The sequence below is a fragment of the Drosophila navojoa genome, chromosome 3 (genome assembly GCF_054131105.1).
Source record: "Drosophila navojoa isolate 15081-1374.11 chromosome 3, UAZ_NAV_1.0, whole genome shotgun sequence".
NCBI classification, from domain to species: domain Eukaryota; kingdom Metazoa; phylum Arthropoda; class Insecta; order Diptera; family Drosophilidae; genus Drosophila; species Drosophila navojoa.
In genome coordinates, this window is record NC_142891.1 from 1,124,493 (window position 1) to 1,139,070 (window position 14,578).

The 14,578-nt window shown below is 38.6% G+C and overlaps 5 protein-coding genes across 6 annotated transcripts in view; 3 read left to right on the forward strand and 2 right to left on the reverse strand.

The window, feature by feature from the left end:
* LOC108649650 (uncharacterized) overlaps positions 1-14,578 on the reverse strand; it is a 203,819-nt gene that overhangs the window by 127,282 nt on the left and 61,959 nt on the right. The window lies entirely within an intron of this gene.
* RpL37A (ribosomal protein L37A) lies at positions 201-1,060 on the reverse strand. The gene is made up of 3 exons (XM_018098647.3): positions 911-1,060; positions 601-729; positions 201-534 (listed from the first exon to the last, which is right to left on the reverse strand). Exons 1-3 carry the CDS (start codon positions 911-913, stop codon positions 388-390), a joined length of 279 nt encoding a protein of 92 aa, XP_017954136.1. The 5' UTR covers positions 914-1,060; the 3' UTR covers positions 201-387.
* Positions 1,256-2,627, forward strand: LOC108649645 (4'-phosphopantetheine phosphatase). The gene has a single exon (XM_030388609.2). It carries the CDS (start codon positions 1,482-1,484, stop codon positions 2,559-2,561), a length of 1,080 nt encoding a protein of 359 aa, XP_030244469.2. The 5' UTR covers positions 1,256-1,481; the 3' UTR covers positions 2,562-2,627.
* On the forward strand, positions 4,851-7,648 carry Cyp309a2 (Cytochrome P450 309a2). Of its 2 annotated transcripts, XM_089257885.1 has the most exons (7): positions 4,851-4,907; positions 4,975-5,299; positions 5,359-5,704; positions 6,062-6,487; positions 6,547-6,670; positions 6,990-7,253; positions 7,320-7,648. In XM_089257885.1, the coding sequence occupies exons 2-7, from the start codon at positions 4,998-5,000 to the stop codon at positions 7,481-7,483; spliced, it is 1,626 nt and encodes a 541-aa protein (XP_089114011.1). In that variant the 5' UTR covers positions 4,851-4,907; positions 4,975-4,997; the 3' UTR covers positions 7,484-7,648. The 2 variants fall into 2 exon arrangements, with proteins under 2 accessions (XP_089114011.1, XP_030244312.1); XM_030388452.2 differs by lacking the exon at positions 4,851-4,907 and having other exon boundaries at positions 4,917-5,299.
* Positions 9,038-11,963, forward strand: Cyp309a1 (Cytochrome P450 309a1). The gene is made up of 6 exons (XM_030388535.2): positions 9,038-9,279; positions 9,341-9,698; positions 9,776-10,195; positions 10,264-10,387; positions 11,190-11,453; positions 11,776-11,963. Exons 1-6 carry the CDS (start codon positions 9,083-9,085, stop codon positions 11,940-11,942), a joined length of 1,530 nt encoding a protein of 509 aa, XP_030244395.1. The 5' UTR covers positions 9,038-9,082; the 3' UTR covers positions 11,943-11,963.

Sequence of the window (14,578 nt, forward strand, 5' to 3'; positions counted from 1 at the left end):
CAGCTCTGTATAGCATTTGGCATTAGTATATACATTTCAATATAGCACAAATTTTATATCATAAAGTAGTTTGCCAAATTCGGGAATATATAAAAAATAGGCTGATCAGGAATATGCAGATATAGGCCACATAGGCCCATACAGACTTCAACTACACAGCGACCACTTTCACAATTTTGTACAGGGTATAATGAAAACACTTTATTTGCTTTACTGTTAGATAGTAAAAACCATTTTTTTATTTTTATTTTTTTTTCTTCACTTTATGCTTTTAGAGAGTAAAAGCAAGAACTTTTCTTTCAACCGGCGCGGCGCAAACCACAGAAAAATTGCGTGTCTATAAAACTACGGGAACTTCTAAACGTAACGGAGCATTTTGTTGTGTTTTTACTGTTCCTTCGTCTCACGCAGACGACGCACGGCGGAGCGCACTGAGGCGGCAGCGGTCGTGGAGTAGACCCAGGCACCGCCAGCAACGGTGCGCTTGCAACGCTTGCACGACCAGATGCCGACGACGGAGCGCTTCATGGAATCCTAGAGGGCGAAAGGAATTTCCATTTTGAAACTCGAATATAGAATTAAAATTTAATGTCTGCTCACCTTGCCACAGAAAGAGCAGGTATATTTGCTGTGCTGCGTGATTTCCATCTTCTTGACCATCTTACGCAGCGAGGCACCATAACGGGTACCATATTTACCAACGATTCCAACCTTCTTGGTGCGCTTGGCCTGTTTGGAGAAGATAGAAAAGTTTTAGTATAAATTCAGTGGCACAATTATTTCAAGCACTTTAGTATACAAATTACATTGTCAACTAATGCCACATTGTTTGTTTAATCATTCAACAGTCATTTAAGTTAACAAAAAACAGCGATTGCCTGTATATTTAACGATTTTTATCAATTCGTACCATTTTTAAGTTGTTGATTTGTCAAAAAATTCAACAGGAAAGAGACGGCCTGTCAACGGCATGAAGTGAAGTAGGCTGCGCTTGCTCACAGCACACAGACAGAAGCTAAACGCTATGAGATGCGAAAAGGCGGCAAATATTTGTGTATTCAAAATTAGCAAATAAATAATTAACAGTAACTGAAAATAAAGACTATTATTGAAATATACAATAAAATAATAGAATTGTATACGATAAGTCTAGCATGGTTTATGTAAATTAATGGGTCATTATTTCGGCTGGTGAACAGACGGCTTATTTCGCATTTGCCATTCACGTGGTCACGTGATATTTTGTTTCATCAGCTGTTTGGTGTAAAATTCGTTTGTTGTTACCCTACCAGTGCTGTCTAATGTACGACGGTTGTGATAAAAACACACACACAAAAAAAAAGAAGATAGAAAACGAAACGAAACGAATTTACATTCGATAGGCATTATTAGTACGCACTTGGGATTCAACGAACGGCAACAGCAACAAGACGGCCGTCAGCATTTTGTTACGTTACAAGCGCCCACTGTTCAAGCGAAACATGCATAGCTGTACGCTCCTGCAGGACGTTGCCAATTATCAGCCCGACACGCTGGATCTCAACACAGATGCCAAGGCGGCGGCCTACTGGTTCCCCTGCTTCCGCGAATTGGTGGGCAAGTTCGCCAAACAGGCAGCCAACAGCCAGATGGACGATGCCACTGCCGAGCAGCGGGCAGCGCAGTTCCAGGCCGCATATCTGCACCAGCTAGAGGAGCACCAGAACAACATAGCCAACAATCGGGGCAAGGTGGTGCTCGGCACCAGTGAGCTGCTCAAGTTAAATGAGACAATGCTGAGGCGCTACGGCTTCACAGACCCTTGGCTGCGGCAGAAGCAGCAGGAGAATGCCTCGGCCAAGGCCAGACTGAAGCAGCGCCTGCAGGAGATCGACGACATTGCCAATGAGGACGCGCGCTGGACAGAGCTAGTGCGCGGCGTTCTGGCTGGCAACATGTTCGACTGGGGCGCCCAGGCCATAGCTAACATACTGGAGCAGGACAGCAATTTCGGGCTGCATGCGGCGCTGGAGCGCATCGAGCAGCGGCCCTGGCTGGTGGACAATCTAGACGCGTGGCTGGAGCGCCTGCACCTGAGTCCGGCGCACAAGTGCGCCGTCATCTTTGTGGACAACAGCGGCGTGGATGTGGTCCTCGGAGTGCTGCCCTTTGTGCGCGAGCTGCTGCGACGTGGCACCAAGGTGCTGCTCTGCGCCAACAGCGAGCCGTCGCTGAACGATGTGACCAGTCGGGAGCTGAGCGAACTGCTGGACGATTGTGCCTGCCAGTGCGATGTCCTGGACAGCGCCTGGCGCTCGGGTCGCCTGCTGGTGTACGCCAACGGACAGAGCGGTCCCTGCCTGGACATGCGCACGCTGCCCCGGGAGCTGTGCGACGCCATTGCTGCCAATGAGACTGATCTGCTTGTTATCGAGGGCATGGGCCGGGCGCTCCACACCAATCTGAATGCCCAGTTCGCGTGCGAGACCCTCAAGCTGGCCGTGATCAAGAACCGCTGGCTGGCCAAGTACCTGGGCGGCGACAAGATGTTCGCGGTCATCTGCAAGTACGAGCGCAGCTAGTGCTTGGCCGAAGGATCTTCATTTACTGTTATACTCTGCATTGTTTTTTTTAAATTACAAATTATTGTTATTGTTTGAAGCGGAAGAAGAAGAAGAAGCGGAAAAAAGCTGAAGAAGCGAAAGAGGAAACTAACAAAGAGATGAGAACATTTTGAGATTCCGATTCAATTGTCATGTGGTTTGTCGCCCACTTTAAAGACTGCTTAGAGAGATCTGTACAACTTAATGATGTTTGCAACAAAAATGTGCTTAAGTGTGAAATTTGTTTTTATTTTGTAATTACTTAAGAGCTCTTGTTTCTAATATGAACTAAAATTGAATTTTGGGCTTTCTTTTTAAATATTTAAATCATATAATTGTAAAAAATTACGAAAGTAATTCGTTTTAGTTTTTGTGGCATTTTTGTAAAACTTAAAATAGTAAATATAATTTTTTTTTTTTTAAATTATATAAATTTAATTTATTTTTCGGGTTTTCTTGTACAATTTAAATGCTTAAAATTGTGAACATATATTTTTAAAAAATTAAAATTTGTGGCAGTTTTTTAAATGCATTAAATTTTGCATGTGTGTGGCATTTGTTTTGGAGTTCTTGTAAATTTTAAAATTGTTAAAAAATTGTATGAATTATTAATTTATTTAATTATAAATTATAAATTATTTAGCTTATAAAGTCAGCATAGATCATTCACCTTTGGGACTTTAATGTCAATTACGTTTACAAACCGCATTCAGTTATCTTTTTATTTTTAAAAGTATAAATAACAATGCCTTTTGTTTATCAAGCTCCACAGCTCCCATTAAAAATTGTTCTTTCTGTCATATGGTTATAAATTAGCCAACTGATAAGCGAACACAAACACCAACACCACAAAATAAAAAAAAAAACAAAAACAAAAACGGCAACAGTGGTTGATGGTAGCGGATTAAAACCACTCGCATCGATAAGACACGCAAAAAAGTTTTTTATTTTCTAGCAGCTAATTGTTTATATGGAACGTGATAAAATGTTTATATGTGAGACCCATTAAAACATTGTAATTAGCATATTATATGTCACTTTTGTCTGTACATTTTATTCTCAGCCGCCTTCTTGATAAGGTCTTTCTCTATTCCGATAATTGTGTCAACTGATAAAGCTTAACGCGTCGCTGCATGCCCAACCAGACTTTGGCTTGTGGATTAAGTGAGAGCTTCACTAAAAAATATTTATAGCTTTTTATTTTATTTCTATATTTAAAAGAAATTTTCATTGTCTAATACTTAAAAAAAAAATATATATATTTTCATGTTTTTATTCTATTTTAAACTAAGGCCGAATAGAACTAAATTTGATCTATTAATAAATATTAAATAAATAATTATTAATTTTTTGTTTATTTCTTTTATTTAATTTTTTGTTTGTATGCCTCCTTGCTGCTTGAAAAAATTGTATTTTTATATGATTAACACCAAAATATATAAAACCCATTCGTCGAGTCTTTTATGATTTACTGATAAGATTATAAGGAACTACGCCAGACAGACTGTAAAAAAAACGATTAATTTAGATGATGTTGAAAATAAAAAATTATCATATAAAATCATATAACAAAATATATAATGATAATAATAAATATATATTTTTACTTTAGAGACAGATGTATAAGAAAAAAAAAAAAAAAAGATAAAAAAACTAATATTTATAAAATAATAATAAAATTAAAAAGACAGAAAAAAACAAAAATAAATTGTATAATATTCGAAAAAAAATTAATAAATTAATTAATAAATTAAAATAAAATAAAATAATAAATTCTGTACACATTATTTACATATATTAACTGAATATTAAATTGAGATAACAAATTTGTATAGCCTCATAAATTTGATACTCAATTGTAAGATTTTTTTTTTTTTATTAAAGTTTTAAATGCTATCTGTCTTAAGGTAATCGATAATAAAATAGACTAACTAATTAATATCCATGAGTAATATCTTTGAGCACAAGGGAACTGAGACAATAGACGAGAGCTCTAAGATCTGTAAAAACTTCTTTGAATACAATATAAAATACATAAAATATGACAAATTTTTTTAAAAACAAAGTTTAAGCTCAAACGCAAAATATATCATTATAAAATATAATAATTGTAATAATTATTTATTCCAAACTTTCAGTCGGGCAATGCCGGGCAACTGCTGTCCGTCGTAAATAAATCAAAAGCGAAACTCTGGGAGACGAACCGTTATCGCTAATTGAATTCATTCGTCTAGTTGAGTCTTAAAATTGGTTTGTTTATGAATTTAATGTCAAGGCAAATACTGGAACAAAACAAATACATGTTCACATAGTTTAATAATCTCAGTGTATATATGTATATGTATTTATAGGTTATATTTATATACTCATGTGTATTTTTACATTGAGTGAGTTCTATTGCTAAGATGAGCGAACATGTTGCCATCGAGCATCGAGGTGTATTCAAAAGCAGCTGCGCCAGCGGAGGAGGCTCAGTTGATAACTGGAGGCTGGGGCTGTCGTAATGCGAGGCGTGGCAACATCTACATAATGGTCACCCTAATACTCATACTCCTGCACATACTGCTGCTGCCCCTCTACGTCTACCTCACCTGGCACCACAAGTACTGGAGCAAGCGGGGCTTGATCACGGCGAAGCCCTTGACTCTGCTGGGCACCTATCCGGGTCTGCTTACCCGCAAGAGCAATCTGGTCGTGGAGGTGCAAAACATCTACAAGTAGGTCATATACCAGATGCTATATACCATGCATTTATGCACTGTTCGCCTCCCTTTAGTAAGTATAAAAGCAAGCATCGCGCTGTGGGCGTTTTTGTCACGAGACAACCCCAAATCCTGGTGCTCGATCCCAAGCTGGCCCATGAGATTCTCGTGGGCAACTTCCGCTGCTTCAAGGACTCGCTGACCAGCTCCTACATACAGCATGCCAAGTGGGACAAGTACGCCCGGCGTAATCCCTTCTGGGCATCCGGCGACACCTGGCGACGTCTGCGCTCCGAGGCTCAGGCGGGGCTATCGGCGAATCGCTTGAAGCGTGGCTACGGCATTTGGGAGCAGAGCGGCCGGAAGCTGACCAAGTACATGGCGGAGCACCTAAACAATAATATGCTGGAGACCAGAGATGTGAGTAAGCCAAGTGAGCGAGATTTAAAGAGATATCTGATAGTGGGGAATGGGAATTCCTGTTGAATTAAGAAGAAGAATTCTTAGAAAATTAGCTATGATTTGGATCTCTGTTAAATATGAGGCTAAAGAAACTTTTAATAGAGATCCAAAATCACATTTAAATTGCTGATATAGAATATGAAAAACTTGTTCAATATTATGTTTCTTGTCTCTCTCTCTTCAATATTCTCTCTTATCTTTTTCTTTACTCTTGCTTTCTCTCTCTTTTGACTCAATTATTTGTTAATGTTTTTTCTCTCTCTATCTTACTCTCTCTCGCCTTATCAATCACAAACTAATACACCCCACCTCCAGCTCTGTTTTCGATATACAGCCGATGTGATGTGTGATTTCATATGGGGCATCGATGCGGGCACCTTGACCCACCACACGACAGAGCCCAACAAGGTGCAGCAGATGGCCAGCAAGTGGACCAACTACGCCTTCTACATGATCTCCATCTTTATGGCATCGATCATAGCTCCGTTTAGTCGGCTGCTGCTGCGCTTGCGCTTCTATCCCAAGGACACGGATGAGTTCTTTTCGAACCTGACCAAGGAGTCGCTTAACTTGCGCTTGAAGGCCGGCGAGGAGCCGCAACGCGTTGACTACCTATCGCATCTGCTGAGGCTGCGCGACGAGAAGAATGCCTCGCACGATGATCTGGTGGGCCATGCGCTAACCGTTATGCTGGATGGCTACGATACCACAGGAACTGCGCTGCTTCACGCGCTCTACTATGTAAGCCAGAATTCACATTTATGCATATGTATGTCAAATCTAATTAAGAATTCCTTCAGCTGTCGGAGTTTCCCTCTGCTCAGCAAAAGCTGCGCACGGAGTTGCGCCAGAGCACGGAGCACGAGAAATCCCTGGACTACGATAAGCTAAGCCAGTTGCCCTACCTGGAGCAGGTTGTCTACGGTGCGTATGTGTTATATACGGGGCTGGGTTGGGTGTAAAGGAAAGCTGAAAGAAGTTTAAGAGATACACAAAGAGATACGAAATTTTTACGAATATTTATATTATTTTAGATATTTCTTATTTAAGTTATACAGGATATACATATTCTAGTCTAGTCTAAATCTTTACTAATTATGTATATTATTATATATATGCCTACAATAAGGGAGAAAAGAAATATTTATTTTAATGTATAATTATTAAATGTTTTTTAGATCATCCCTATCTGATCTACAGCCTAATTCTAATCCATAATCGATCTATATCTATTCAATTTCAGAATCGTTGCGCTTGAGCAGTTTGATACCTCAATACACGAAAATCTGCACAGAGTCCACGTTTCTACAGCTGAGCGAGACTAGGCGCGTGGAGGTGGAGGAAGGCATGACCGTTATGATACCCAATTATCAGTTTCACCACGATGCCAAATACTTTCCCGAGCCGGAGGCATTCAGGCCAGAACGGTTCAATAATGGGGAGCACATCAAGCTGGTACAGCAGGGCATTCTGTTGCCCTTCAGCGATGGTCCACGCATATGCATGGGTAAGTCCATGCAATTTTGGATATCTGTATAACCAACAATATACCATATATTGACTGTTATTTTAGGTATGCGCCTGGCTCTGCTGACACTCAAGTCCGCACTGTTTCACATCGTCAGCAACTTTCAAATTGTGCGCAGTAAGCAGAAGATAGTCACGGATGGAGACTCGGGCTTCGGGGTCGTACTGCAAGGTGATATCAATTTGGAATATCGTCGCTTTGCTCGATAGCAATAGGTTTTCAACTAGCTAGGGCTATCGCATGTGCCGAGCCTCAAAATACGATTAGATATAATTAACTATTTCGAAGTGTCTCAACTCAACTGTTGTTGTGCCAGCAAAATTATGTCAAGTTCTATTTGGGTATATCGATTCTTAATAAATTGTGTAAGGTTATGTTTTGACTTCTCTGGTTCACGGATTAAGGCGAGAGACTGAATTGGAAAACCAGTTCCGAGCCGATTCGGACTGGTTCACTTACTGATTAAAAGAACTTGAATGGGTCCGCTATTATTACTCAACATTATCTCTGTAGGAACCAGAGCATGTGAGTCCACTAACCTAGAGTTCATTGAAGCTTCTGATGAAATTCTATAGATTATACGATTGTGGATTGGGTGATTGACTGATTCATGTTGGCTGTCATGAGCAAAGAAGCAAAGAAATTGCGTTTATTAAGTCTAAACTCTCCATAAATTGATATACATAAGTTGCATGCAGAGGAAGGGCATTGTATATGACAATGACCGATTGCCAGTTTATATGATATCAAGTTGGCTGAGGATCTGCTTGTTGATAGAGCTTGAATGAGACTTAGAATTAGTTAATCGATTGCTCAATTGGTCAGATTACATGGTCATATTGACTCACTTAAATGAAAGTTAGTTCACATGGACAGCTGAGAGACTTGATAATATGAACATTTGTAAAGTCCTTTAGAAGGTTAATAAATAAGCTAATGCATTTATGTAATACAATGATTGATGAGCAGAGCATTGCAAAAGTCTAGAGAGAGTTGTACTATTGTACTATTGAAATGTACATGCATGATACATTTTTCTAGGTTAAGTAAAAATATTACAGATTTTTTTTTTATTTTTAAAAGGTTAATTTTCATGTACTAATAAATAAAAAAAATTAATAATAATAATAATTTGTTTCTGTAATTTTTTTTTTTTTAAGATAAATCAAACAACTTATAAATTTAAATTAAATTATTTCTATCACTACTAAAAATATGTAACGAATATTATGAATAATAACAAATAAAATGAATTTTTTGTAAACGTAAAATGTACTAAAAAATAAAAAATTTAATAATAATAATAATTTGATTCTGTAATTTTTTGTTAAGGAAAAAACAAACAAGTTAAATATTCAAATTAAATTATTCATACATTTCTGTCACTACTTAAAATAGGTAATGAATATAATGAATAATAACAAATAAAATGAATTTTTTTTTTAAGGAAAGACAAGCAGCTAAATATTCAAGTTAAATTATTCATTCATTTCTATCACAACTTGAAATATGTATTATAATAATAAATGAAATGAATAGTAATAATAACAATTTCTCAACAATTTAACTTAATTATTGCGTATTAGAGTAAACAAGTGCTACTACACTAAGTGAGCTCTAATGAAAACATTGTTGGCATCTCGACAGGGGTCGAGTGAGCGAGCGTGCGTAGAGATAATGAGGGTCTAGTATAATCGAACGTATGCATGTGTATGTGTAATCATATAGCCATTATCAGCGAGTAGAGCTCAGATAGATTTCCACTCGGAGCACTCAGCAAACAGTTGCTAAACGAACGAGCTGCCGCAATGTGGACGCTGATTGGAGTGCTCTTGGGCATTGTGCCCGTGGCCTTTGCTGGAGTTTACCTGTATCTCACCTGGTTCCATGGCTACTGGACGAAACGTGGCCTGACGACGGCCCAGCCGCTGACTCTGCTCGGCAGCTATCCGGGCTTGTTTGGAGGCGGCAGCAGCTTCATCGCAGACATTGGCAAGATTTACAAGTAAATAGAGCTATACAAATACATATATGTGATATAGGTATAATATATAATATGTCTGTAGCAAATACAAGGGCAAGGAGCGAGCCGTGGGCACATTCCTGACACGGCAGCCACAGATCCTGGTGCTCGATCCGCAGCTGGCTCACGAGATCTTGGTCACGAACTTCAGCGACTTCCGGGACACAGTGACTAGCAGCTATGTGACCCACTCGACGGCCTATGATAAGTACGTCTCACGCAATCCCTTCTTCAGTGCCGGCGATGAGTGGAAGAAGCGCCGCGTGGACGGCGGAGCAGGCCTAACGCCCAATAAGCTGAGGCAGGCCTATGCCATTTGGGAGCAGACGGGAGAGCAGCTCGTCAACTTCATGCAGAGATGCATCGAGGAGCGGAATAGCAATGTCATCGAAACCAGAGATGTGGGTAGTTTCTGATCTGATCTGATATATCCATCTATCTATCCATCCATCTATATACGAATCTCCTTGTCTGGCAGCTCTGCTATCGCTACACAGCTCAGGCCATGGGCGACTTCATCTGGGGCATCGATGCTGGCTCCTTGACCGGCAGCATCAAGGAGACGAGCTCCTTCCAGCGCGTCTCCACGGAGTGGGCTACGCATGCTTTTCTGGGCATGACGCGGTTCAATCGCACGTCGATTGCGCCCATTGTGCGGAGATTGTTTCGCATGCGTTTCTTCACCCAGGCAGCGGATGAGTTCTATCTGAAGCTCACCCGGGATGCGGCCAAGCTGCGGCAGAGCGGCAGTGGAGGGGAGCGTTCAGATTACTTGGCGCATCTGCTGCAGCTGCAGGAGAAGGGCGCCAGCCTGGACGATATGGTGGGTCATGCTATGACCGTGCTGATGGATGGCTACGAGACCTCGGGCGCTGTGCTCTACCATATGCTCTATACGGCAAGTAGAGATGTTTTCGTCATCTCATTTCACTATTTCACAACAATTTCTGATTTTGACCTCATTAGCTGGGCTCTTGTCCAGAACAACAGCAGAAGCTACGCTCCGAAATCTTGACTGCGCTGGGCGGTGATAAGCGCATTAGCTACGAGCAGCTGACTTCTCTACCCTACCTCGATCAGTGTGTTTACGGTATGGGAACTTTTTGATTATTGTCCACCTCTTGTGATCGATCCTCATATTAATTTGTTCTGTGACTCATTGATGGAGGCGACTTTGATAAGTCTTTACCGAATGGGTATATATGTGAATGTGAATATGAATGTGAATATGAATGTGAGTGTGAGTGTGAATGGGAATGTAAATGTGAATGCGAATGTTAGTGTGAATGTGAGTGTGAATGTGACTGTGGCTGTGCTCTGCCTATACCTATGACATTTCACCTGGTGAACTGTAGCATGTGGATGTGGATGTGACTGTGCATGTTGCTGTGCCTGTGCCTGTGCCTGTGCCTGATGCCTCGGCTCTTGCCTACTCCCTCTGAATTTAAATGATGCAATTACATCACGCATGGGAATGTGAATACGAATGGCGAACTGGAAGGTGCCATGTGACAGTGTGAATATGAATACTGCATATAAATATGAATTTAAATGTGAATATAAATATACATGGGAATATGAGTGTGAACGTGAATGTGAATGTGAATGTGAGTGAGAATATGAATATAAATATGAATTGAAATGTGAATACGAATGTGAATGTGAATGTGAATGTGGATGTGAATGTGGATGTGAATGTAAATGTGAATGTGAGTACAAATGTGAATATTCATGTGTATATACGTGTAATCTGAATATTAATCTGAATATGTGAATGAATGAAATGAATATAAGTTCCACTATTATTATTATTATTATCATATAGTGTTATATGAATATGAATGAATGCACTTGTGAATAATTATTTATATATATTCCATATATATTCATAGAATCGATGCGTATGACCAGCGTGATTGGCTTCTTGCTCAAGATCTGCACTAGGCCCACAAAAATCGACTTGGGCAACGATAAAATCTTGAATGTCGAGCCGGGCGTCACTGTGGCAATACCCGCGTATCACTATCATCACGATGAAACCTATTTTCCTCAACCGGACGAGTTTCGGCCCGAACGCTTTGACAATGAAGGCGTCAGCGAGTTCACCAAGCGCGGCTGCCTCCTGGCCTTCGGGGATGGACCACGCATCTGCCTGGGTGAGTGTCCAAATATAGATCGATGGATAAATGTGTCAATAGTAAGAGAGTATTTAAGTAGGGGCAACCCTAGGTGTCCGTTAGTCGAGTACTTCTTGATTTATATTGTTATCTTTAAAGTTCGTACGATAGAATCCAATTAGATATCCCATCCGGATATTATTTATGACACATATATTATTTATTATTGTTGAAAATCTATACATTTTATACAAAACCTGTCCACATAGCACTTTACCCATTTCTTATATCTAGAACTTTTTTTCTATATATAAAAGCTTTACAATTTATGAACTCATAAATCTCAATTTATATATTTCAGGCATGCGAGTTGGCTTGCTAAGTGTGAAAATGGCTCTGCTACGCATTTTATCCGAGTACAAAATCGAGCAGACTAAAAAGTTGTCCCTGTCCTCCGACTCCGGCCTGGGAATGTACTTGAATGGGGATGTTGATTTGCGATATACGCGCATAGAACTTGCCAAATAAAAATATTCGAATTTCAATGTATCCATTGTATGCAGTCAACCTTTTGGGCAACACTCGGCGAATTATGAAACGTGTCCCTCGCTCTCCGTTGGACGCTTGGGGTCGCCGTGCACCGAAAATTTAATTTAGCGCAAACCGACCGCAGACCAACTGACACCAAGGCGCCGCCACCCTTCAGCCCCGCCCCAAATGTCGCCGCAAACCTGCACTGAGCTGTACTGCGGCCAACCCGCCGGACTTTATGCCATGTACAAGAATTTTCATATTGAGCGACCGCGTGCGTCGCGTCGCGTCGCCAATGCAACTGTGCTTTCAAATACATATGGGTGTACACAAGTGTGTGCGTGTGTGTGCTTGCGTGTGTGTGTGCTTTACTATTCTGATGCAGACGTGGCCTCTCCATGGCATATCCAGTAACAAAGATTGCGAGATGGGCATATTGAATGAGGGACTTTAGGTGATATAGAATCGAAATATATATAGAAATTCTAAGCACTGTACGTACACTGAAGCCATATGTACATATATATACCGTACAGCACTTATAATTTCTTAATCTATAGTAAAACATATACATATATGTATGTATTTAGATTCTATATCATCAATTTAAATCACTCATCAATAGCAAGTAAGAGTGATTTGCAATAATTATACTATGTGGTACAGTCTAGACATTTTCATTTCCCCAATCGTCTTGCTGATTGCACAAGCTAGTATAACTATATATATGTATATATATTAATTGCTATATCAGCATATACAAGAATTTAGAAACTAGTGCTCAGAAAAAAGATAAACAAATGTGAAACATGATAAGAGGAACAAGAACAACATGGAGATCCCAAGCAGATAGATGGTTCAAAGAAATTTTAAAAACTTGAACAAGATTGAAGAAGAATATCTCTAGAACTAGGATGAAAGCAGAAATTATATTCCTTCGATTAGAAACTTACGAAAGCTGTTTTGGCTAGGCAAAGCGGATGAGCTAATCGAAGGAATAAAGAAAGAAGGAGTATATACCAGGAGGAGAGAGAAATCACGGAGTGAACCGATACCTATTAGGTAACTGTCGATGTAAACATATAATATGAATATATGTTGAAGTATTACACTACCTACTGCTTGATCCAAAATCTATCATATATAGTTAATTATTTTTCCAATCATTTTTCATTGCATACTTTCAGGCATGTAGAAACCGACTGCAAGCTGAATGTATTCAATAGTTAGTGTTATTAGTGAAATGAACAGCTTAATTAACTTAATTAGCCTGAAGGCCTTTGTCGCTCTGGCTTAAAACTTGTTATATAGAATTAATACTTTTTAGCAATAAATAAATAAATAAATAAATAAATAAACTTCATTATCTAACTAGCTAGAATAGCTTTACCTCATGCCATGCAAAAGGCTCATGCGTAAAATTTTCAACTTTAAAGTTGAGCGAATTTAATTTTTATATATATTTATATTTTTATATGCATGTATGTTTTTATATATTTTTATATTTTATATATATTAATTTTTTTATATATTTATATTTATATAGATATACAAATTTGTATTTATTTAGTTAATTATTAATTTTTTTTTATGAAATTGTTTACAGGGTATATTTGTGTATATTTTTTTTTGTATATTTATATAGATATACAAATTTGTATTTATTTAGTTAATTATTATTATTATTTTTTTTTATAAAATTGATTACAGGGTATATTTGTGTATATTTTTTATTATATATTTATATAGATATACAAATTTGTATTTATTTATTTGTTATTTTTTTTTGTATAAAATTATTTACAGGGTATATTTGTGTATATATATATATTTTTTTTTTATATAGATATACAAATTTGTATTTATTTATTTGTTATTATTATTTTTTTTTTTTTATAAATTTATTTACAGGGTATATTTGTGGCGCAGCATTCACAAATCAAATGCATTTTTATTTACGCTGCACTTTGTGTTATTTTTCATGTTTCTCTTCTTCTTACTTTCGTTTTTAGCTCTTTGCCCTTGTTTTGCAACAAGCCACAAAATTTCATTTGAGCTTGCAATATGGCGCATTTAAATATCCTTTTATTTTTTTATTTATATTTCTATTTATTTTATTTTTTGTTAACGTTTGTGTTGTTGGTGTGTGTGTGTGTGTGTGTGTGCATGAAAATTAAATTTTATGACGCCATCGTCACTGTTTTTATTTATTAGTCTAAAAGCAAATTGTGGCCACAAAACAAAGGCTGACTGTAAACCCGTAAAAATAACCGCAAATATTTGAATTCGATTTGAATGTAAATGCAGCGAGAGAGAGAGAGAGAGAGAGAGAGAGTGGGGGTGAGGAGACATAAAAAGTTAATGACTGGCGCAGTTAGTGCCATGAAAAAGAAATATATATATGTATATGTATATAGCTAGCGTCTTTGCAGTGTTTGCAGTCAGAGTCTTCATTTTCATGTTGCTGCAACACTTGAAGATAAGCAGCAGCAACAGCCAGGCACAGCCTCTGCCACTCCCTCTCCCTCTCTCTCTCTCCCTCTCTCTGTGTGTATGCGGCACAGCCAGAGGTCCTGTCACCTCTGTTCGCTGTTTGTGCCTGGCTTCATGCTACGTTGGCTTTTATCCAATTT

What these genes read in the sequence shown, in the direction of transcription:
- RpL37A (XM_018098647.3), bottom strand. An exon ending in CCTGCTCTTTCTGTGGCAAG is followed by an intron (nt 535 to 600) that starts GTGAGCAGACAT and finishes TTCGCCCTCTAG; the next exon opens with GATTCCATGAAGCGCTCCGT.
- LOC108649645 (XM_030388609.2), top strand. Translation starts at nt 1,482, where the DNA reads ATGCATAGCTGTACGCTCCTGCAGGACGTTGCCAATTATCAGCCCGAC.
- Cyp309a2 (XM_089257885.1), top strand. Translation starts at nt 4,998, where the DNA reads ATGTTGCCATCGAGCATCGAGGTGTATTCAAAAGCAGCTGCGCCAGCG. An exon ending in GAGGTGCAAAACATCTACAA is followed by an intron (nt 5,300 to 5,358) that starts GTAGGTCATATA and finishes GCCTCCCTTTAG; the next exon opens with TAAGTATAAAAGCAAGCATC. An exon ending in ATATGCTGGAGACCAGAGAT is followed by an intron (nt 5,705 to 6,061) that starts GTGAGTAAGCCA and finishes CCCCACCTCCAG; the next exon opens with CTCTGTTTTCGATATACAGC.
- Cyp309a1 (XM_030388535.2), top strand. Translation starts at nt 9,083, where the DNA reads ATGTGGACGCTGATTGGAGTGCTCTTGGGCATTGTGCCCGTGGCCTTT. An exon ending in ATGTCATCGAAACCAGAGAT is followed by an intron (nt 9,699 to 9,775) that starts GTGGGTAGTTTC and finishes CTTGTCTGGCAG; the next exon opens with CTCTGCTATCGCTACACAGC. An exon ending in CCTCGATCAGTGTGTTTACG is followed by an intron (nt 10,388 to 11,189) that starts GTATGGGAACTT and finishes ATATATTCATAG; the next exon opens with AATCGATGCGTATGACCAGC.